The sequence below is a fragment of the Anguilla rostrata genome, chromosome 10 (genome assembly GCF_018555375.3).
Source record: "Anguilla rostrata isolate EN2019 chromosome 10, ASM1855537v3, whole genome shotgun sequence".
In the NCBI taxonomy this organism is placed as follows: Eukaryota; Metazoa; Chordata; class Actinopteri; order Anguilliformes; family Anguillidae; genus Anguilla; species Anguilla rostrata.
The window spans coordinates 40,694,087-40,717,910 of record NC_057942.1 but is presented as its reverse complement, the minus strand read 5'-3'; the positions used below and the strand labels follow the sequence as shown (position 1 = coordinate 40,717,910).

At 43.1% G+C, this 23,824-nt stretch overlaps 1 protein-coding gene across 1 annotated transcript in view; it reads right to left on the bottom strand.

Moving 5' to 3' along the window:
* LOC135233521 (lipoxygenase homology domain-containing protein 1-like) overlaps positions 1–23,813 on the bottom strand; it is a 38,287-nt gene extending 14,474 nt beyond the window's left edge. The window contains exons 1-28 of the mRNA XM_064297149.1: positions 23,247–23,813; positions 22,605–22,725; positions 20,177–22,233; positions 18,460–18,574; positions 15,927–16,007; positions 15,495–15,679; positions 14,566–14,664; positions 14,326–14,474; positions 12,706–12,829; positions 11,983–12,233; positions 11,186–11,321; positions 10,093–10,253; positions 9,920–10,006; positions 9,553–9,688; positions 8,996–9,150; positions 7,988–8,148; positions 7,761–7,837; positions 7,351–7,547; positions 7,013–7,205; positions 6,435–6,595; positions 5,644–5,971; positions 4,972–5,123; positions 4,219–4,352; positions 3,300–3,445; positions 2,475–2,579; positions 1,898–2,026; positions 1,024–1,188; positions 373–554 (exon numbers count right to left, since the gene is read on the bottom strand). Coding sequence (XP_064153219.1) covers positions 373–554; positions 1,024–1,188; positions 1,898–2,026; positions 2,475–2,579; positions 3,300–3,445; positions 4,219–4,352; positions 4,972–5,123; positions 5,644–5,971; positions 6,435–6,595; positions 7,013–7,205; positions 7,351–7,547; positions 7,761–7,837; positions 7,988–8,148; positions 8,996–9,150; positions 9,553–9,688; positions 9,920–10,006; positions 10,093–10,253; positions 11,186–11,321; positions 11,983–12,233; positions 12,706–12,829; positions 14,326–14,474; positions 14,566–14,664; positions 15,495–15,679; positions 15,927–16,007; positions 18,460–18,574; positions 20,177–21,122 — 4,755 coding nt within the window. The 5' untranslated portion in view covers positions 21,123–22,233; positions 22,605–22,725; positions 23,247–23,813. The remainder of the gene's footprint in view (positions 1–372; positions 555–1,023; positions 1,189–1,897; positions 2,027–2,474; positions 2,580–3,299; positions 3,446–4,218; positions 4,353–4,971; positions 5,124–5,643; positions 5,972–6,434; positions 6,596–7,012; positions 7,206–7,350; positions 7,548–7,760; positions 7,838–7,987; positions 8,149–8,995; positions 9,151–9,552; positions 9,689–9,919; positions 10,007–10,092; positions 10,254–11,185; positions 11,322–11,982; positions 12,234–12,705; positions 12,830–14,325; positions 14,475–14,565; positions 14,665–15,494; positions 15,680–15,926; positions 16,008–18,459; positions 18,575–20,176; positions 22,234–22,604; positions 22,726–23,246) is intronic.
* Between the last annotated feature and the right edge of the window lie 11 nt (positions 23,814–23,824).

Below are 23,824 nucleotides of genomic sequence, written 5' to 3'. Positions count from 1 at the left end.
ATCCAATATGTTTTCACTCATTTTTAAATGTTAAAAATTAAGTGAACTAGATTTTTTTCAATGTGTAAATTGTCTGTTAAGAGCAGGGATATAACAAAGAATAAAAGATAAACTAATGGGAGACTTTGTAAACCGACAGAATGTTTGAAGCTATAATGAGCTGCCTGTCACTGACTTGAACCAAACGAAACTATTCTCTCTTTTTACTCTTTATAAAATAAAACAATGTTTTTTTTTCAGATTAGACATCATATAATAATGGCTAATGGATTTGGTCTCATAATTTCTAAATTTATATATTTTATTATAGTATTAAAAACACACTCTTTAGCACTGTATTTCACGATTTTAACACTGTGTTTCAAGGCCCACCTCCACAATGAACATGTCTTCAGCGTTCCTCTCGAAAAACAGCCGCCTCTCCCGCTTGTTAACGCAGAGGTACTTCTGCTGGGTGCCCAGCCCTTTTCGTCCATAAAGGACGATGAACACGTCCGCGTCCGTCCCTGCTCCGAAGATATCGCTTGTAAACGTGGTGATCTCATAAGGCACAACTGCAAGACAGGGATAAGGGAAAGCAGCCATTATTCATTTCACTTTTTCACACTTTTCAAAGCATGGATTACAGAACAAAGAGGCAATAATACATTGGCCAGTTGTGTAACCCTATAAACAAGCAGAGACTACTAAGTGACGACTAAACATGATGGAGAGATGACAGAAGAGGAAGGACGGCTTGAAGGATGAAGACATTAGTTCTGTGCGGTCGACGTATAATTTCAACATATTTACTTCTGTTGTTCTCCCAGCTGTACATTGACTCAGGAGGATAAACTCTGAGGGATGCACTTAGACCCTTTACAGGTGTTGTTAACTTACGACAGTTTTTAAGGATAGTTCATAAGTGCATGGAAGACAGTTCTGGGAAACAGCCCGAATATTAACCAATCTATCGAGGCTTGCCCTGCAGCAGTATCGTGGTTCAGATTTGGGACAGGGGTAAGGGAGGGGGGTGGGCCTCACATGGGGTGTAGAGCTCAGTCTGCAGGTCAGCAGGGTACAGGTCCCTGACGACCAGCCCGTCGTCCTCCCCCCTGTCCAGCCAACGGCCACAGGGGAACCGCAGCTTCTCACCGAGGGAGGGGGCGTCGATCTCCACCCAGTCCAGGAACCAGCCCGGCGAGCCCCCTTAATCACAGCAAGGGGGTTAAAGGTTCGGATACGGTGGGGGTCTCAGGAAGGGAGGAAATGTGAGGGGGGGGGGGGTCTCTATAGGAAGACTGAACGCCTGAGCAGACGCCACACACTGCTAATCTCCATTCTGTGCTCCATGCTGGCGTGTCAAGCCTGACGTTCCGTGCCAGATCGGCTCTCTGCTTTCCAAAACGTGCATCTGTCAGTGGTTGACCTACTCCGTCTAAACGGCCTGACCTGACCGCCTCTAAGTCTGTGATATTGATAGCGATTAGGCTGTTGATTTTGACAATGATCTTTATTTTTCACAGTTCATCTGTTTAAGTGCATGTTAATTTCTCAGCATTTGTGCTATTTCGAGGAATCGTCCTGGCCTTCAGTATCTTCACTCTCAACTAATGGTTCTGCTGTATTTGTTTGCTGTTTAAAAATTGCAAACAATACGACGTGATTAAATGTGATCAAGAAGTGTAATGGCTATTACTTGTATTTCTATTCCTTGTACACAGCCTCAACTCTCCAAGATCTTTCCCACAGTTGGCAAGTGCTCTGGGTACATTTAATACACCGGTTTATATTCTTGTCACAGCGCATCATCGGGAGCCACTGACATACATACAAGCTGAAGCCAGACTGATCGCAGAACCGGTACGCCGCTGCGTGTGTGTTTGCGAGGGCCAATCAGCGAGCTGCCAGCGCTCACCTGAGTTGTCATGGCCGATGCGTAATTTCTTCAATGCGCCGATGTCCACGGCCTCCACTGTGAACTCGTCTATCATTCCCCGCTCAAATTTATTCTTGTGCGACTTGCAGGCTTTGAGGTTTATTATTCCTGTCGGGCGGGGGATTAGCAAAGAAACATCCGACTCAGAAGACAAATTAAGTATTACCAGCTGTCAGAGTCTCTGCAATTGCATCATATTTCCTTTTTGCACAACCTGCCCTACAACCACTGTGTTCAGATTATGTTATGTAAAAAATTATCGGTCAACCTTGGTAATTATGCAGAATTAAAATAAATATCTGGACACAAAAACAAAATACAAAATACACTAAATAAGAGAGCAGTGATAAAATAATGAATATGTCGCAAATTGCTTTCTTATTTTCAACTTGATCATTGAGAACAAAAACCTCAATACCTCTAGTCCAGGAAACTGAAGTACTGTAAATGCTTCAAAATGGAATTTATTTTTTATGAACTAAAACAGTCCTGAAGCTAGGGCCATTCATGGTGTCCAAAATACTGCAATAAACCTCTTGCTTATACTGTACCATACCTGTGTCATCATTTTCTCCAAAGAGAATAGCAAACACATTGGCATCTGTTCCAGAATATTTCTTATCACCCGTCTTAATTCTGAGGGAATAGGTTCGTGACATGGCTGCAAAAAAGAGAAAATAAACACAACATATAATTTTGTTTGATTGCACAAAATGTGTGGAGATAAATGCAAATGAGGACCAAATAAAAAATTAACAGCTCCATCTGTCTTCCTCGTTTACAAGTGGTGTTTCAAAGACCTCACTATTTGTCTTTCATTTAAGGTGCAGATGAACCCACAGGATAAAGATATATAGTTTTTCAAATGCATAAACATGAAAACAGTAAAATTAAATGTGGTTAAAAAGTATATATTTTCTAAACATGACAGCTTGATGTCTGACATGGCATGTCCGTTGTGTAAGGATATTCACTATGGAAGTTCACCAATAGGTCACCGCTGATTTGTTCAAATGTCAAATCTTTATTTCAAAAAAATATTATTACCTTTCATTATGAACTTATTTTATATTCAGGATAAAAACAAACCTAAAATCTCAGCTGAATAAAATAGGTTTGAAAACATGATAGTTGTTCCTTTGGTTCTTTATGAAGGCCTATATCTATAAAAACTTTTTTAAAATTTTTTATTGCGCAGTGATTTGAAAAGCAAACATAACTTCAATTTTCACTCAAGCTTAAATGCCTGGAGTGACCCTGTCAATCACAGGCAATGTATTTGTGGTGCAAATGAATCCCAGGATCCCCTTATCCCACGGTTGTGTAATGGTGGACCATTTGATCCCATCTCGTCCCGCCCCGTCTCCCGCCCCTTCCTCACCCTTCTGCTCCAGCCCCAGCGTAGCCCCCGAGCCCTCGTCTTCATCGTCCTTCTTCATGAAGGCCTCGTCCACCGGAACCAGCTCCCGGGCAATCTGGCCGTCGTCCTCGTCCACAGCCAGCCAGCGCTGACAGGGGAAGTAATAACTGCGCAGGGGGAGACCCACACACCATTTCACTGCAACCGTCTTTTACTGGGGCGCGGCCCGTTATATTTTATTTACAGAATGGACGAAGAGGGCGTGAGTTTGATTGCTGGGTGAGGCGCTGCAGTTGTAACCTTGAACAAAGACCTGAATCGGTGCAGCGAACTTCCAGAAAGAAAAAAAAAAGGCCTCATATACTGTTAAAGTCACATTGTGCCGCAAATGCAGCCCAATGGTTAACGGAGCGGAGCGTGAAGAAATTAGCACTAATTAAGCGCAGATGATGACCGACAGTGATGTCTGCAAGCCTCACACTCACATGTGATATCCATTCATGGAGCATAACAGTCTGTCCTATCTGTTCCTGGCCACAGATACGCTCAGTTCTTTCATTTTGATTCTGTGCAAACCTCTTGATCTGTGGCACATATGTCTGTCAAAACATCACAATTGGCCATTCAATTATTTAATTAGTCATGTGACTGTACCTTTCGAGTGCCTACAGCGACCCCTGGAGGATACCAACTGAGACGCAGGTAGAGACAAACTTTCGTCTCGATCAAAGGAATAACACTGATTGCTTTGTTGACACATTTGCTTTGCACAAAATTATAGTTAAAAAAATAAGTTTATGTGTTCAAACAACTGTGAATATAATTCCTGTGAAGAAAAGCTACTGGGCCCAAATTTTCACCTGGAAACCCCCCTTTCCCTCTCTCCCCCCCTCTCCAGTTCTCTTTCTGAATTGATCTTCCTGTTCCTGTGAAGACTCACATGGTGTCATCCTTGCCGTCCACAATCTCCACGCGATCCAAAAACCATGACGACTGAGGCTGAGAGTTGTCATGGCGAATTCTCAGCTTCTTCAGTGTCCCCAGGTCAATGGCTGAGATGGAGAAAATGTCCTCCTGTATGTTGCACCGAACAACAGGAAGTAAGCCTCCAAACAACAAGCTCTCCTTCTCTCAAACTCTGATATACACAGTTGTCAGGCACATTAGCACCTATAGCCAGAAATTCTGATCATTAATTATAATGAAGAATAGTCTCCTTTTTAATATACATAATTATAGCTATTGTTCATTGCCTTTCCTGGAACACCATGTAAAAATATTATTATTTTTTTAAATGTATTTTATGAAATTTCATAATTTGTTGTGAAAGCAATTAACCATACAGATTATTGCGGCACTACACTGCGCTGTTGATACTAGACATAAATATGAGTTATTCAACACAAAGCAACTACAAATCGAGGGTAAATAATTTAAGAAGTGCTTTGATCATCGTATATGGTCACAGAAGCCTTACTCAATGGGCATAGCATTAATGTTCCCGTATGAATGATTGATGCGGTAACATTAACAGATGAGTAAAAGTACACCCCCCTGTAGCCTACGTACTACTTTGGCTAACGCGATCAGGTTCGCCTGGATCCGGGTTCAGGGGCCTAGCGGGCCTGCCTGCACGTAATTTCTCACACGGCTAGTCGGATGGAGGCGCTCGTAATTCGAGCGCGCGCCCTACCTGGCCCTTCTCAAACTTATTGAAGTGGTTGGACTTCCTCAGCCACCGCTCGCCCGTGTCTCCGTTCTCCCCGTAAATATTGATGTAAACGTTGGCGTCGGTTCCGGCTCCTCCCACTCGGCCCGTGTAGACGTACACTTCATATGTGTTCACTATGGGGGGGGGGAGGGGGGGTCACTGTCAATGTGGCTCATTCTCTTGTGTGAAAGTCATTATACTAGTTGCATATGAACAAAAGCAGCCAAATAGCAAATGTCATGGTTAACAACAACATGAAAAATGAATACTTTTATCAAAATGACATGTAAAATATGAAGAGAACAGAATGTTGATGTGAAATATTCTTCTCTGCGGTAAAGTTCCTGCGAATATGAGAGTGCAAATTTAAGTTGACGAACTGTTGACGATGGCAGTGGGTGAATTGGGTTTTCCAAAGCTAATCCCATTAGAGGAGTATTACAGGAACCAAGTTGCCCAACCCTGTTCCTGGAGATCTACCATCATCTAGGTTTTCATTTCAACCCTAATTTGGCACACCTGATTCTATTCATTAGGAGCTCAACAAGACCTTTGTTGAATGAGGTGTGGCTTTGTTAGTTGGAGTGACAACCTATAGGAAAGTAGATCTCCAGGAACAGGATTAGGCAACCCTGCTCTCGAGTAACCCCTTACCTTCCAGGTCCTCTGCTTCCTCTGGGAGCAGCTCCACGACCAGCTCGCTGTCCTCCTCGTCCCGGGCCAGCCAGCGCTGACAAGGGAAAGAGCACGTCTGCACTATCTCCTGCATCTCGGCCACGGCCTCCTCCTCCTCCTCTTCCTCCTCCTTCTTCTTTTTCTTCTTCTTCTTGTCCTTTTTGTCGTCCTTCTTGACCTCCTTCTGGACCATGCCCATGATCAGATGCTTGATGTGGACCGTCTCCAGGAACCAGCCGCTGCCGAGGCCTGTTCCGTCGTGGCCGATTCGGATCTTGAAGATCTTCCCCACATCTTTGACCTCTATCTATGACATCACGTTTTTTTGGGAGTTTTGATAATGATGAAAAAAAAAAAACCACATCAATGTACAATGAATGTTCACCCTTGTTGTGAGCTATCAAATCTATTGAGCTCACTGTAGCCCTACTCACACGAGACTAGTTTAACCCCAGGATGTTCTGTAATGTAATTTTTTTTATACGTTATGTGGGGTAATGGCATTCATACAGGATAAAATGATCCCTGCTTTTCCACCAGTTGCAGAGATCTTTTTCCAAACCTTTGAAGGCTGTCTGTATCTCCACACTGCAAACAAGAACCCCACTCGAATGCATCTGCATATACCACCTGTACACGACTCTAAATGCTCCAAAGCCGGTCGACAGGCACAGCTCTAGGCTTGGATGCCGCGCATTCTTTCTCCTCTGCAATGCAACTAACTAACTAACTCACCCCAGGGATTTAGCCTAATTCAAAGGGATTGGTACCTTGAATATCTCCGTGGTTCCTCTCTCAAAGTTGTTTGATCGGCTCTTCAAGGTGATTAAGTCGGTCTTCCCAAGGTCCCCATAAATCTGGATAAAAATGTTGGCATTTGTGCCGGCTGCACGAACATCGCCAGTGACCACCGTGACCTCATAATTAACCACTAGAAAATGAAAGGAAGACACCATTAGAGGAAGCCGAGAGAGACTCCATCACTTTTCAGTTACATTACATAAACCACTGCTTCAAAAAACACAAGCTGATTTACAAAGTGATGTGACTCTGTTTGTGTTCAAGTTGACTTTCAATATCCAAATAAAAACAGATAAAGTATTTCATTTAAAAAAATGCACTTTTGCAAGTTGTCTGAAAAGCTACTAATAATTAACTTTCAATGATCAATTTCTGTAACACACCAAATGACATGCTGTATCAGATTGGAGTTTTAAATCTGTAAACCCTTCAATAAAATCAGCACATTCCCTGTGTTTAAATGGGTCTTTCCCCCTGGGTTTAAAGTAACATCATTATTGCTTTAAAAGGAGACTTTTAACACCGTTGTTTGAGTGTGTGTTCCTACGTTTCTCGATCTCCAAAATCTCGCTGGGGTAGATCTCCACCTCCACCTTCCCGTCGGCCTCGTCCTTGCACAGCCAGCGGTGGCTGGGGAACATGTACTGCTTTCCGTGGACAGGAACGGTGATCTGCACGCTGTCCAGGAACCAACCCGCTCTCAGGCCTTCGTTGGTGTGTCCAATCAGGAGACGGCTGATCTGTCGCGGAAGAACATTGAGAACCAAGATTTGGAATTTCAGTGAAAAGCAACTTTCCAATACTCCCACCCCCCCCCCCCCCCCCCCCCCCAGTTACATTAGTAGTAACATTTTCAGTTACATTAACCAAATTAAAATGGCGTACCTGTCCGATATCAGAGGTATCAATGGTGAAGATGTCAATGCGTCCGGTCTCAAAGTAGTTGCTGAGGTTGTTGTCAGAGACCACCAGCATCATCTTGCTGGTGTCTCCCTTGTCTCCGTACAGTTTGACGAAGACCTTGGAGTCGGAACTGGCACCGCTGATGCTGCCGGTCTTGACCGAAATGTGGTAGCTTATGGCTGCAAGAGTGTCGACAACCACAGAATGAGTCAGCATGCTGGAACTGCGCCAGAATTAAAAAAGAACAGTAAAGCCATAAACCCCAGTACAAAAACTCTTAGCTCTGTTTATCTTTTTTAGCATCCTTCTGAATTTTGAGTAAATTAAGCTGGTGGTTTGTGATTTAGCTTTAATTTAAGGTTCACTGGGTGAAGGCTTGTTTCTGTGCTTACTGAAAAGACGCTGTCCATCTGCAGTTGGCACTAACTCTCGAACTATTTGACCGTCATCCTCATTTCGATCAAGCCACCTGGAAAAGAAAGTCAAGAAGCAAATATGAAAAATTGGATTGCCAAACAGAGCTAGACATAGTTTTTTTTGAGAGGGAAATGACTGACCAGGAAACTAGGAGAAAAACTCCTGAAAATGGTGGAAAGAAAAACAGGTGTGACCAGCTTGCCTGTCACAGGGGAACTCTATGGCCTCGTTCTCTGTCTTCCCCTCCTCCCTCACCACCACCTTGTCCAGGTACCAGCCAGAGCCCCCGCCTTGGCCGTCATGGCCGATCCGCACTCTTCGAATCCTCCCCAGGGAAACCGCCTCGATCATGAACTCGTCCATCTGCGAAATAAATGCAGCCGGTGCATATACGTTGAAATTAAATTTAATTGGCTGACAGACAGCCAAAAAATCTTAAACGATTGCAAAGTACTGCATTAAATGCAGTGTTGCTGGGGCAGCATATCTTCGTGACTAAACTGGACAAGAAACAACACTACTGGAGTGTATGATAAACCATAATGATGCCTAATACATCATAATGTATTTTGCTGGCAGACTTGTTCTATTCAAAGAAATCAATCTTGTACTGAATGCAGCAAGCTGCTAATTTAAATCAGTTTGGTTATCATATTCTGAGCTACAGTATATTATTTTTGATAGGTTGACAGCCAAATTACATAGAGTAAGTATTGCAATTTTTGTAAGGGAATGGAATATTTCTAATGAAGAAAAAACCAACAACCTAGGGAGTCTTTGTAACGATGTTTATTAGTTCAAGAAAATGTTTTAAGCCAGTAAACATTTTTGTTTAAAAACTCTGCATAACTGACATCACTACTCAGGCACGTCTGTTATATTAATGTTTAGAAAAATTGATGATAGAGTGCCAGAGATGTAGTTCTTTTCAAATTTCAGATGTGGCAGTGCACTGTAATGGGTAAGGAACTGGACTTGTAACCTAAAGGTTCAGGTTCGATTCGTGGATAGGACACTGTCGTTGTACCCTTCAGCAAGGTACTTAACCTACATTGCCTCGGTGTATATCCAGCTGTATATATGGATGCGATGTAAATGCTATGTAGAATTTTTTATACGTCGCTCTGGATAAAAGCATCTGCTAAATGTCTGTAATGCAATATAACGTCATAATGTCCATGGCTTTTGCAATGGGAGGACGGGGACTCACGTTCCCCTTCTCGAACTTGTTGACGTTGTTCTTGCAGTTCATCAGGACCCGGTCGCCGGTGTCCCCCTTGTCGCCGATCAGGCACAGGAAGACCGTGGCGTCCGTGCCGCTCCCGCTGTGGTTTCCAGTGTACACCGTAATGCGGTACTTTATCACTGGGAATTTCGGGAAGCAAGAAAATTCCCATTCGGGATGCGTATGGCATTCTTCAGCGAAAACGCAAGTTTTTATTAGGCTTGAGAATACAATCGAAGTCTAAAAGCCAAGGAAATGTCTCACGCTGGAAAGATTAAAGCCTTCTGCCAGTTTATATTAAATTGGTGTTTTCTTTCAGTTAGCAAAAAGGTCATGCAACAATATAAATAGATCACATTTAAGGCTCTGTGGATTTTTCAGTTTCTTTGGCTCTATATCCATTAAATCAGTTTTGTACTGCAATATGCACCATATAAGCTGCATTGCCTCAGAGCACTCATAATGGCCGGAACTGCTTGCCAAGTTTTTAGCATGAAAACAACATGCAGAAAGACAGAACAGCTGAAGGCTAGTGTTCATACGTGTCAGAGGTGTAGGAATATGTTCCCCCGTAGCGGGAAGTTCCCTGATGATCTCGTTGTCGTCCTCGTTGACGTCCAACCAGCGGCCACATGGGAACGTGTACTTGTCCTTTGTCAACGTCTTCATCAAAGTGAGCTTCATCAAGACATGGCAGGTGACATGGCAGTTATCTTTCTTTCTCAGCTTGTAACACTTGTGTATGCATGTAAATGTGTATAATATTTAAATATTCATACATTTCTAGATAAGTATGTTGAAATAACTAATAGTGTTACAGGCCAGATGAAGAACAACATGTCTATTATTAGATTTGAATATAGTGAAGAGAATAAAACCCTAACTTCATATTTTCTTTGTCATCCTCACCTTGTCTAAATGCCAACCTGCAAAGGGGTGTCTCTTTTCATGCCAAACACGGACTTTCCGAGCCTTTCCCAAATCTGGCAGTTCGATCTGCATGGGTACGTTACAAAAAAATAAAATAAATAGATTTTTTTTTTTTTTAAGACAATAGTTCCTCGGGAAGGTGACGGACCTACCATGAACTTGTCCAACTGCCCCTGTTCAAAGTTGTCAGAGTTGTTGTTCAGCCTCAGTTCGTCTGACTTCCCCTTCTCCCCGTAAATCTGCAGGCTGATGGGCGCGTCAGTCCCCGCCCCCTTCACATCAGACGTCCAGATCCAAAGGGACCACGGGTGCTCTGGATTGGACAGGGAAAAAAGTGCCGGAGCTCCAGAATAGACCTCTGTCCAATCCCTGTCCGCTAAGATGTGAACCTGTATGAACACTGGTGCTAAGATCTCCCCTTCATTGGGCAGCACTAGGCAGATCAGGCACTGCGCCCAGGGCCCCACCTTCTCACCCAGGGCCCCGCCTTCTTGCCTTCATCTGACATTGGTTTCCAAGCAGAAAAATCAAAAGGTGCCAATGTTTTGGAGGGTCTCCAAGTAATTTTTTTCAAGGGCCCCCAAAAGTCTAAAAGACAGCTCTGTTCAGCAGAGACGCTATTTGGCAGAATACCTCCTAAAACTCAATTATGGTATAGACTGAATTCTGTCAGAAGATTCCCAGAAACACTCAAATAACAAAAAGAAGGAAGTCTGTCAAATACCTTTTGGGTAATAGTGGAAACTATAACATTGAGAATTAAATAAATATTTGCAGAACATGTTGGGCTTTTGGTCTTCCTGTTTTGTTATGGTGTTAAACCCAGTAACTCAGGAGCAAGTGACTGCAAATCTGTGATCAACTGGGACATAGAAGAGACTGTCAGTCAGATTGAGCCAGATTGCAGTTGCCTGGAAACTAGTCACAGGAGAAAACACTAGCCAATAGGTATACAATTGGGCTTACGTCAATGAAGATCAAGGTAATCTTGTAGGAGGAAGCCCAAGTGCCTTTATTGAAATGACATTGGTAAGAAATTTTTCAAAAACCAGTCTAAAGCTATTGCATTTTGGCCATACCAGCCTGCAGCAGGGCATGACTCAGTGAGCACAAGGGGCCCTCTTTATATCAATGAAGCAAATAAGGAGCAAGACATTTGGATTCAAGAATATTTGTTGAGGTATCGATTTTCATACGACGATGGGTACATATATGAGAGAAACCACCCAAGGAGAGACCACCCACTCTTCTGTCTCTTCTGACGCAGGGAGACCATCTCGTAGAGCTCCCTCTCGATCAGTCCGTCCCCCTCGTTCTCATCCAGCCACCTGCTGCACAGGAAGGTCTGCTCGATCCCCGTGAATGGGCAATAGACCACCACCTGAAACAGAAAGGGTAAAGCAAACGTTGTCTTCCCATTGTCCCAACACTGCTCCTGGACTGCCTCAAAGCTGCCCCAACACAACTTAACACCAGATCTCAAAGATACCCTAACACAGCTTTGCCCAAGTCTGAACATAGTCAAAGCAACACCTTTGGATACTTCCTTAGCACTGCTTCAACACTACTAACACTGACTTAGTACTGACCTAACACCGCCACATAGTAGACTCAGCATTTGACCTCACACCTCTACCTCATTGACTTTAAAACGGTCATTAGACTTTTCATTACCCTGCATTTTGTTTCCCTCTTGCATGAAGCAGTGTACAATTACTTTTGTTCTTTCTGCACTGAATATAGCATTTTGGTACGTACACACCCCAGTGACACACTACCTTTAGTTTTTTCATTGAAAGGAGTGGTTTTGAACACGTCCTTCCTGAAGTTTAGTTAGTTTACAGGCAGACGCTCTCATCCAGAGCGACTTACATTGTATCTAATCATACAGCTGGATACACACCGGAGCAATGCAGGTTAAGCACCTTGCTCAAGGACACAACGGCAGTGTCCTACCGGAGGAATTGAACTGAATTGACCTTCTTCAGGTTACAAGACCAACTCCTTGGCCGCTACGCTACACTGCCGCCCTACGGCCTCACCTTCTCGCAGTACCAGCCGGCGCTGACGCCGCCGTTGTCGTGACCGATGGTGACGCGGCTCAGCGGGCTGAGCAGCGCGGCGATCTCCACCTTGAAGATGTCGGTGAGCGCCCGCTCGAACTTGCCGCCCTCCAGGAAGACCTTCCCGCTGTTCTTCAGGCCCTTGGAGCCGTGCATGATCATGTGGACCTTGGAGTTGGTCCCGGCGCCTCGCAGGTTTCCCGTCACCACGTGGACGTTGTACACGATGCCTGCGGGGGCGGGGGGGGGGGTGTTCGGTTACACGCGTGCGGCACAGCAGTCAGATTCTCGCGGTCCTTGGCAGCGGGAGTTCGCCGCGCGAGCCAGCATAGATTAGTCAGCCTGTGAATAATGCAGCGACGGGCCAGATTATGACCTGCTATAATGTAATTAAAACTGAATCTGGCAGTGGAAAACTGAGCCGTCATTCATCTGCCTCCGTGTCTTATATCTCAGGATGTTAAAGTAACCGGTAACATACTAGAAATGCACAGTCGTGCAGTAGCTACACAACATAAAAGAGAGGTCTGGTAAATCAATCAGTTAGGCATCACATTTTATAGGAAAACGGTGTGTAAAAAATGGCGGTAGTTTTTTAGACCTTGCTCTTTTGAAGACTGTATGTTACTTTCCCATGGAAAATACAATGCGGCTGTCATTCCCGAGAGTTTTTGGGCTAGCGGTACTTCTCCTAGGTCTCACCGGTGGGCTGGCTGCCCCCCACCAGTATATCTCTCTGGATCTTCCCATCGTCCTCGTCTACGGCGAACCAGCGGTTCACGGGGAACTCGTACAGGGCCTTGTGCCCCATGTCATCGATCAGCACCTGCAGAAACAGACAGCATAAGCAATAGCAACCAATCCTATGCTTCAGTTCATGAAGGTGCCATGCAGAATTTATGAAGATCGGATAGCTCTTATGAAGGGCCATTCAAAAAGTGTTTGCACACAATCTAAAGGTACCTATAAAAGTGTTTGCGTATAATCTAAAGGTACCTGTATACTTCATTCTCCATAATACTTCAAAAGACAGAATAATCAAATCTGCACTCTATTTGAGCAATATAGTTAATAAGAATGGCTGCTCTCATGAAACTAAATATGGGTGCAATGACGTCATTAGGATTAGTTCAATTGGATCATTAAAACAACGACCTCTTGGAGTGCTGGTATAACTCAAGGAGCAACCATTACATGCTCCGTATATTGATTAGCCTAAGGAAAACCAATCTGGTAATGAAGCCCGGTGTTTCATTACAGGTGGGATAGAATGACTTTTATGGGCAGATGACCTCATCTCATTATTGTATTTATGATGCAGTCAAAGGGTGGGGCCACTTCCTAATAGGGTGTGTGTGTGTGTATGTGTGTGTGTATGTGTGTGTGCATGTGTGTGTGTGTATGTGTGTCAGTCAGAGGAGGGGTTGTGGGCATTTAGCTTGCATAACAGTCAGACTCAAACCTTCCAAATCTCACGTTTCACATAGTCTCACTATCAAATAACATTACCTGCATTTACATGTTCTCGAAAGTGCCTTGTCAGCCTAAGACTTGATTACAGAATGTACATATTACACGAGTTCACTGGTGCTTTATCCCACCAATCTCACTCTGAATATTCTTTATATTACATTGCCAAAGATTTGGTTCCTGTTTTAGTTATGAGAATATTCTCAGTTAAACTTCCAAATCAATATAGACTTCTGCACAGTGTAGGTGTGTAGGTATGTATTCTAACCTGCCCAGAGTAAAATCTATTGTTTGATAACCAAAAGACCAATTTGGAAACAAAAACATTTCTTTTTTTTCATGACCAAGAGCCGACAGCTGTCCTTAGCTTTGATTAAATGGTACTTTTTCCCAATACAACCCAAACCCTTACCTGCCAAGCTACCTTCAATACCACCTGCCCCTGACTAATAAGACAACCAATGAGTGGTGCAAAGCAAATGCCATGACCAATCATTGGCCACGTTATTGGATTTGCGTGTGCTGAAGGCCCTCGGTGTTCAGCCAGGTGACTCGGTACCGAGGCCTGCCGTGTATCTTGCTCTTGCCCGGGACAAAACGATCTCAAAAGGCCCCCACCCCCACACACCCCCGCCCACCCACCCCGTGCGCAAAAGACGAAATACAGCAACGAACTGAGACATGTCATCATTCCCAACTTTAATGCTTTGAAGTTGTTCATGGATTTAGATTTCATGAGATTATTCCAGCAGATCATTTAAAGGTTAGAGGGCCCTTTTGGCCCCCCCCCTTGACCCAGGGCCCGGGACAACTGACCCGGCGTTCCCCCCATGTCGGCGGCCCTGTCAGTACCTTCTCCAGGAACCAACCGGCGGAAGAGCCCTTGTTGTTGTGGCCGATGGTGATCTTCCTGATCTTCCCCAGGTTCGGGGCCTCCATGGTGAACTTGTCCTCTGTCCCGCGCTCAAAGTTGTCTTTATCGTTGTCCAGCCTTCTCTCCCCTTCGACATGCATTGTTAAGAGAGAAATGTATGTCAGCAGAATGTGTAGAAATTTTCCAAACTCTAGTGCGCTGCACAGTACAATGCTCACCTGTATCACCGTTCTCCCCAAAAATATTAATGAAGACGTCGGCGTCTGTACCACTCCCCTTCACGTCCGGAGTGAATACGCTCACAATGTACTTGTTGTCTACGGATTAAAAAACACATTTTGGGTAACACAGCTCTCCTCTGTTTGTTCCAAGTACAAACTTCTTGCAGTTCAGATTTCAGTCAGATACGGATGTGATTCAGCATGTCTGTATCAAATGTTTCTTACTTTCTGTCCATGCATTAATCATATTATAAAAAATAAAAAAAAACATTGAGCTCTCATACTATGGCTAACTAATACTAAATAACTGAATGCACACACAGCAGGCCATAGAGGAATGGATTTCCATGTTAAAATTTCATGCTATTTGTGCCCCAATCTATGTTACATTAGATCGCTCCATTAAACAGGAGGGTTTGGAATTACAGAGACGATGTGCTGTCTAATGATGCCTTTGGCTATCACCCTCTGTAGCCATTTGCTTGTTGTCTTCAAGGAACATCAATCTAAATGCATGAATGCACACATGCTTAATGGAGACAACTGGGCAGAAATCTAATCACTGCACACATTGATTCAATTTCCATCAAAACACCTTGCAACTCCTCACTGTTTGGAAGAAAGACAAAAAAATAGCTGTGTTCATTAGAAAGACAGCATTCGTTTTAGAGACTGACGTTGTCCTTTAAGAACCTTTTCTCTTACTGAACAGAAGGCACTGACCTTGCTGTGCCACAGGTAACATTTACAACTGCACTTTTCCTTTTGAAACAAGCCTTTTGCAGTGAGGACCCATCATCCGCAACTGTGCACATAATGCTTAAAGCAGGGCCCAGGAGTGGCTCAGCCAGCTGAGGCACTTGACATACATCTTGATTTCAAGTTCAGGCATCGAACGTCAAGGGGTTGTTAATCCATCCACCTACATTTGGGCATGTCCATGGGATCGAGGGTGCCCAACAGGTCGCGCACAAAGAGGCCGTCCCCCTCCTCCCGGCTCAGCCAGTTGTTGCAGGCGAAGTAGAAGCGCAGGTGGGGTCGGGTCATGTCGGTCACCATCACCCGATCCAGGAACCATCCGGAACTCAGGCCTGTGTTGTCGTGTTCGATCCTGGGGGGGGGGGGGGTATGGGCGAGAACCAGTTTTAAAAACACCAGCTTTGATTAAAAAGAATGTTACCGTGTGGGCATAGTGCCACCAATCACTGGTTATATGTAGACGCATGCCTAGCGATTTCAGTAAACTAATATTTTACCAGAAAATGAAGAAAATGGAACGTGACTTTCTTAGTTGGAAATCATTTGGAATCTAAAGATATTTTCACTTTAGAAGTCAAACATTAATCTGGGCGGCATACCTTATCTTTTGTATCGGTCCGACGTTATTTGTTTTGACCCTGAAAACGTCGGTTTTGTTTTTCTCAAATGCCGTTCGGTTTCTGCAATGGAAAAGCGTAATTAAAAGTGTGTAAAGCAGAGGCGTTTTTTTTTCACCCAAAAAAAAAAAAAAAATATAGGTCACACAGAAAATGCAAGGGGTCTTAATCCACAGTGGAATTCTAAACCAGCTTCATCGTTAGCGATTCTGTAACCTTAGCTCCATTTACCAGATGGGAGTGGCATCACCCTTCTGTACAGGCTTTGAATTAGATACGCAGCCTCAACAAAGATGGGTAAGCTGGCTATTCTCACTGACATTTTAAACATACACAGATGCGAAACATGTTCATCCAAAGTGTGATAAGCCCACAAGCAAACTTTGGAAATAATGCAATTTAGACACAAGTGTGCCTCAAATTCCATTTAAATTCCAAAATGTTGCATTATTGTCAATCACCGTTCTGAGTGATTGCACCAGACCACGCAAAACACACAACCAAAACTTACCGGGACCATTTTATGACGTGTGATCGGTAAATTCATAGACAAAGGATGTACTTCATATGAATAAATAAATATATCTGGCAACATGTCCTGAAGATGATGTACTGTACTTCACCTAAATATCTTTTAAGAATCACAGCCCACATCATTTGAACTCCATACACCAGAGACTACACATACCATTCCATTCTTGTCCAAGGCATATAAATGGGAATGGAACCGGTATGGAATGCCATGCATAGCAGACTTGTTTAAATTAAGTTTGATTCACAAATAAAGATGAAACCTTTTTGGAAGCAGCATGATATTGTCACAATGGTATATTTATTTTATTTATTTATTTTGTCCAAAGGAAGAGCTACTATGTCATGCATTTCCATACAACCCCAGGCCACAAGTTGCACTCATCATGTTGCTGTACTGTATGTACATGCTTGTTCTGGAATTTCACCATGATATTCATGTGAGCTCACTAAGCAGACTGGGTGGTTACCTTGCTTTCCTTTACATACTTGGTGGACCAGTGCCTGGTATGATTGATTCTTTGATGAAAATGTTTTTGATCTAATTTCATTACCATTAAAAGTGAATAGAAATCTGTGATGTGATTAGTGTAAATTACATGTCATGCAACCTGACTGACTATTTTCAGGACTTTTATTTCAGTTTTTTCAAGGGTTGCTTTATTATGTTCTTTTCCAGCCTTAAAATTCAACAACAGCTTGTCCTACTACTTCATAGCTATTGTCTTTGGTGCAGTTTCGATTTGTTGTCCTCTACTTTCAGATAAACTGTGCTGCTTTTGAGCTACATGCTGTTAAATCACTTTCATGTCACATGATGTACACAAGTTTAACATTGCGTATACAGTGCAGCTAAAAATAGTCTTGAGTCATGATAAACATATAGAGCTCTTTCTATCACTGGGCATCTCATGCAAATCTAATCCTTGGTCCTGCCATGGCCCCTGTACGTAATGTTATAATTTTCCTAACAGAACATCTGTCAAAACCTAATATTTGCTGTTTAGTTGAAGCTAGCATAGATATTAACATAAATCAGATATCCCATCAAGTTAGCTAGACAGCTGTATTGAATTTGCAGGGTTTTTTTTCCTCCACAGTACAAAATCCTAGCTAGCTCCATGCAGAAATTCATGGAAATTACATGCAGTTTGTAGGTAGCTTGCTACACAGTAAAATGTCCCGTGTTAATTCATCTCGAACAGTGTTAATTGAACTCTTACCTGATAATATTTGGTCCCACATTCCAGAGTGGGACCAAATGTTATCTGTTCAATTAACACTGGACATTTAACTGTGTAGCAAATGCTCAAGGCAGCTAGCTAGGAAGAGCAGGGAATATCGCCATGGTAAAATGTTCTAGAATAGCATGTATGCTATAGACAGCACCATTCAAAACGCAGGGTGGGGTTAGCATTGACCTGTCTTCTCATTTCACCATTGTTTCATACTGTATAACAAGTGGAAAACGAGTACCTCTTTTCAGTGCTGTAGGATTGGAGAGAAATGCAGAGCAACATGTTAAATAAGCCATAAATTACATTTCCCTAAACAAGATTTCAAATGCATATTCAAGTAATTTCAGTCAAAACAAGGAATTGGTGGAAAAATTATATTAAATCATTCAATGGCATAGTGGTCACAGTGGTAATAGTTTATCTGAATCTGACACTTGCCTGCTCATTTTGATGATTTATAGAGGCTATAGACAATGGCTATGTAATAATATTGTGCTTAATGAAATGGAGTACAGGTGTATATATTTTAATTACAGTTTCTGATTTCCTGTTTGTTCTTTGAATGATAACCTTATCCAATTAAACCGCCATTTAATTAACCACACTCTCCCTCACGCCTTTAATCAGTTACACCAGGGGATTGGCCGATTCATTTGCATACATTAGCATATTTATATTATCCGTCAAATAGATTAGCTTGAGATGGTTCATATAGGTGTGCGAATGTAACCTATAAAGGGACTCACTTGCTGGCCAGGTGCACCTTGGGAGTGATGCCATAGTCTCCAAATAAAGTGACAAACACATTGGCGTCTGTGCCCGCCCCGCGGACATCTCCAGTGATGGTGACCACCTCATACACTGCGGATGTATGAGGGTGCCCGAGAGAACGAGAGCGAGAGACAATGAGAGACAGAGAGAGAGAGAGAGAGAGAGATTGGCATTTAGAGATGGGCACAGGCTGGCATGAACGAGCAGTGGAAGGGCACGCTGTAGCCAATGGGGGGACTGCGTGGTGTGCACGGGACCCAAGAACTGTGATGTCGACGCCCTCGGATGCCACGACCACTACACACCTTATGCGCAGTACATACAATCCCATTTAGCAACAGTTCACCACTGCATTGTTCCCCTGTGGACAGTACCTAAGATCATTTAATTGCAAACTGCTTTGGCAACATGTTCATATTTATGCCAACAAAGCACCTTGAAGCATAGAGTACAGACAGAAAGCGGGAGAGAGAGAGAGAGAGATGGAGGGAGAAGGAAAGAGAAAGAAGAGTGAGAGCAGACCTTTTCCATGAGGGCCCACCCTTGCACTGCTATTGCTGGGAAACACTGCGCAATGTAGACTCAGTGATTAATGTTTACCACTGGCCTTATAAAGTTGGGACTTGGGCGTCTTCGAATGGAATAAAAGAATTAGAACAGAAGCACACGGCAGACCAAACGATTTACAGCCTTCCATCGCTGAAACTGAGCTGGCATAACTGCTGCTGGTATGAGCTGTACGTAGAGATTTTTAAGGAAAAAAAAAAGTTTGCTGGAAGCCATTTTGGGAACTTATAAAATTATTATAGACTTTTTTTTTTTTTAAACACACACATTTCACTGACAGTGCATTAAATGATAGTAAAGGGGAATCACTTCTTTTGGCTTGAAACTACTCAGTTTGTTTTCATATAAAAGCAGAGTATCAAATAATATGCAAATATCAGTGGGGAAAATACCCCTGGAAAGAAAGCATAGTTTAAGGGAATGTTGCCATAGCATTGACAGCATTGTTTATCAGACATCACTTTTGTACTACCTACTTAAGAAAAACATTACTTTGTACAAGTGGGTTATGCATATTTTATCATTTTATAATATATCAATTGTTACACTGTTATAGTTTATAACTTTCATCTTTCATCATGCCATTTATAAACTGCAACAGTCAATTGCCAGACATATAAGCCTCATACCTTATTATCTAACTGAAATTACTGTCACTTTTGGAGTTATGATATGTTACTTATAATTCAAAGCAGAGTTCCTGTAATGTTAACAACATTACGTAGCAAGAGTACCGATATGCGACTATATCATCAAGAATCTCCATTTCCATCAGCTCAATATAAAAAAGCTGGCATGACAACAAGCAAACACAATTCTGCTGTCCTACTAAATAAATAATCATGTGTGATATAAATGCAAGCTGCGTTCCTTTAACCGACTAGCTGTTCAAAATGCTCCTTTAAAAAAAACAGTGTGCCATAAGGCAGAGGCTATCTCAGTGTGAAACCAGCACAGCCGAAACAATGTGCTACTCATGGGGAACGCTAGGCTCGCCCAGCCTATGCTGACACTGGGGGGGGGGGGGGGGGGGACTGGATCACACAAAGACAGCCATGGGGAGCACGGTCTGGCCCCGGGGGGGAGGGGGACTGGATCACAGAGAGACGGCGCGGTCGATCGTACCTTTCTTCTTGTGGTACTCGTCCTCGTACCCCTCGGCCGTTTCCGTATAATTCCGCAGCTCGTTCTCGTAGATCTCCACATAGTCCACCTGCTTCACTTTGGACTTCTTGCCCTTTCCCTTCTTGTTGTCCTCGTCGCTGTCCCCGGAGCCCTTCTTGCCCTTCTTGGCCTTTTTCTTCTTGTTGCCCTCTTCCTCCTGGACCTCCTCCTCTTCATCATCCTTGTCGGACTCCTTCTTGGACTTCTTGCCGCCCTCCTTGCTCTTCTTGTCCTTGGCCCCCATGGTGTCCTCCGGGTCGTTCTCGGTGGACGGCTTTTTCTTCTTGTCCTTTTTGGAGACCTTGTTCACTTCCTCGTCATCCTCAGTTCCAGTTTTCTTGGGCCTGGTCTTTGCGTCATTTCTGTCGCGCTGATCCTGGCTCTCCGTGTCATCGCTGGTCCCCTCGCCATACTCTCCTTCCTCCTCTTCTGAGTTCTTTTTCTTCCCCTTTAGCTTCCCATTGGCATCCCCTTTTCTTTTTTTGGGGGGTTCCTGGGTCTCTGGCTCTGAGTCTTCTCCCTCCTCTTCTTCTTCAGATTTTTTCTTCTTCTTCTTCTTTTTCTCCTTTAGCTTCTGTGTGGCATCCTCCTTTCTCCTGCTTTCTGTCTCATCGTATTCTGGGGTCTCCGGTTCTGAGTCTTCTCCTTCCTCTTCTTCTTCAGATTTCTTCTTCTTCTTCTTCTTTTTCTGCTTTAGCTTCGGTGTGGCATCCTCCGTTCTCCTGCTTTCTGTCTCATCGTATTCTGGGGTCTCTGGCTCTGAGTCTTCTTCTCTGGTCCTGCTCTTCTTCTCTTCAGCAACTGATTTGCTCTTTCGCTTGGGTTTCGACTGAGACTCATCAACATCATCATCCGCCTCTTCGGTTTCCTCTGTCCTTGCGGTTGTTTTTTTCTTCTTCGTGGGCATCTTTTATTCATTCAGCGCCCTGTAACTTTAACCGATTTACTCAATTCCGGATGAAACACAATTAATCTGACCTGTGACGCCACGGCAACCTGGCACCCGGCGAGGAGTGAACTGGCGCGCAAGGAACCTTGGGTACCGCCCTGGCACGACGAGCAGACACCTCCGCCTGAGGCTCCCCTCCCTCAGCTGACGGAAGTCACACTGCGAGCTCATGAATAATTACCACAGCGTCCAGAGTCACGTGACCAGAAGAGAAAGCCAGGTGAAACGTGACACTGGACAGGGTAAAACTTTACCTTAAAGTCTGTGGAGCTCTACATTATTTAAAACATTAGGATCACCTTACAGACAAGGGCTGTCTGACATGCACTTTGACACTAGCAGAGGTGATGGCAAAAGGCTTAGACTTGACAAGATAACCCACAATGCATACATAAACCACTGTAATATTGAACTAAGGGAAATCTGGTAACACCATTGTCTCTCTCTGCTACACACATCAGTGTTTCATCAAAAAAAGACTGATGAAAATCTCTTGTACAGTACATAGGCACCATATTTAATTGTGATGAAATGTCATTAAGGTCATTAAGGCAATTTTGATGTCATTGCAAAACTTTGAAAACTGAAATATTTAACACTTTTTATGATATAAATCACAATTTGCCTTCCATTTTAGCTGAGGAACATGACGGATTTGTTGCTTAGGAATCTCAGTAAGTACGCTTACCTGCGAGGAAGATGACGGACTATCTGCAGCATTGGCATTTGGTAGAAGACTTCGGATCAGTGAGGACATGTTTCTTTCCCAGCATGGACTCATGGTCGTTCCTTTTTTAAGGTTTCCTGATGTCCGTCCAGGTGTCCAAAGACAGCAGCTGTTTTAATGACAGCTGTTTTCTGGCCACATTAGGAAAACTGTAATGGCTCATAAACATTTGTATCCAAAGCTCTCCCATTAGGCTATTGGATCAAGCCTTTTTAGAGCCTTATTGATTTTGCAGCTTTTATTGTGCAGTTCATCCATGCCCAGGCTGTCCCTGAGGTCTCCTTCAGTCTGTTCAGTCTCTCTTTGCTTTAATGTTGAAGCCCTGGACAGCTTTCAGCAAGTCTGTGGAACGCAGCATAGTGGGGAAAGTACATTAAAATTTTGAACCAAAGACACCGTCTTCTATTCATAGCTGCGCACAGTAAAAAAAATAATTGTAATTTTACAGTAAATTACAGTTTGTAACTATGGCAATAACTGTTTAGCAGCCATCCCATAAAAAAACAGGATTATTAGTGTTATTCCCCCTTCATTAAATTGGTTTTCACTAGCAACATTGCTGCCAGTTTTTTCACTATTTTAAATTTGATTTTTTTTTTCAGTGTACAGGTTCACAGGTTGTATGTCAGGGAATACTTTGCTTATGATAGCACTTTTTGTTTTCCATACAGTACAAAGATTTTACGGCTGTTCGGTAGGAGAATAATATTGACCTTAACGGCTGTTGTTGTTGTTGTTGGGTCCCTCACCCCCTGTCTTTCAGCATGTCCCATGATGCCTAGGAACAGGAAACCACTGATGTAACTCCTCCAGACGGGCAAGGTGTTGACACACCTGTTGACAGAAGGGGACAAGGCTCAACCAGTGTGGGAACACTGCACAGTAAGATGGAGTACTCAATGTCAATAAAATCAAACAGCTCTTTCAGTGCAGCAATGCCCTTGTAGAACTATATTTATGATTATGACCTCATCACAAATGGCATTGTTAGACTGCAAATTGCAAATAAAAAACAGGCGGGACCAATGTTATTGTGCTCTTCAGTGAGAAGAAAATGATAAAATGATAAATGAGCAGATTACCAGAGGTACTGACACAATTAATTTGTTTGAAAGACAGAAATAAATAGAAATGTATGCTGTTGATTGAAAGGCTTTAATGCTACTTTATAATGCAACAAACATACATTAAATAAATATAATCATTGACTGTCTGTTCAAAGAAAAAGAAAAGACAAATTTTTAAAACAACACACTCAAGAGTCTCCCTGTGAAGAGATCTGAAAAACACATGTCTATTCCAGAAATGCTTTGCGATTTTAAAGGTCTCTCGGAATTCCTGAAAATACTGTTTACCTTGAGAATGTTAGTACCTGTATTAATTTTCCAATAAGCAATTCACCTCTGTAAATGAATAAATGGAGACAAACAGATATTCGGAGGCATCAACAACACTCCTACAACATGACTGTCGTCCTCTTCTTCAGATAATGTAAAAATGCCGTTCGCGCCGATAGACAGGCTTTTACAACACTGACACCTCCTGGTATATAAATGTCATAACACCCAAATCTGTTCAGAGAAGACATCTCTAATGATAACGACCGTTTAATTTTCATTTTGGCCATGCAAGTTTTCTCGATCATTCAATCAAGTAATTAAAGAGCATTAAAATAGAGACTGTAATAACTCAGAGGGATGATACACTACACTTTATTTTTAAAGCAAAGTCCAACGGTATTTGGAAAATGAATTATTCAATGGACTGCATTTATACAGCGCTTTTATCCAAAGCGTTTTACAATTGATGCCTCGCATTCACCAGAGCAGTTAGGGGTTAGGTGTCTTGCTCAGGGACACTTCGACACGCCCAGGGCGGGGATCGAACCGGCAACCCTCCGACTGCCAGACAACCGCTCTTACCTCCTGAGCTA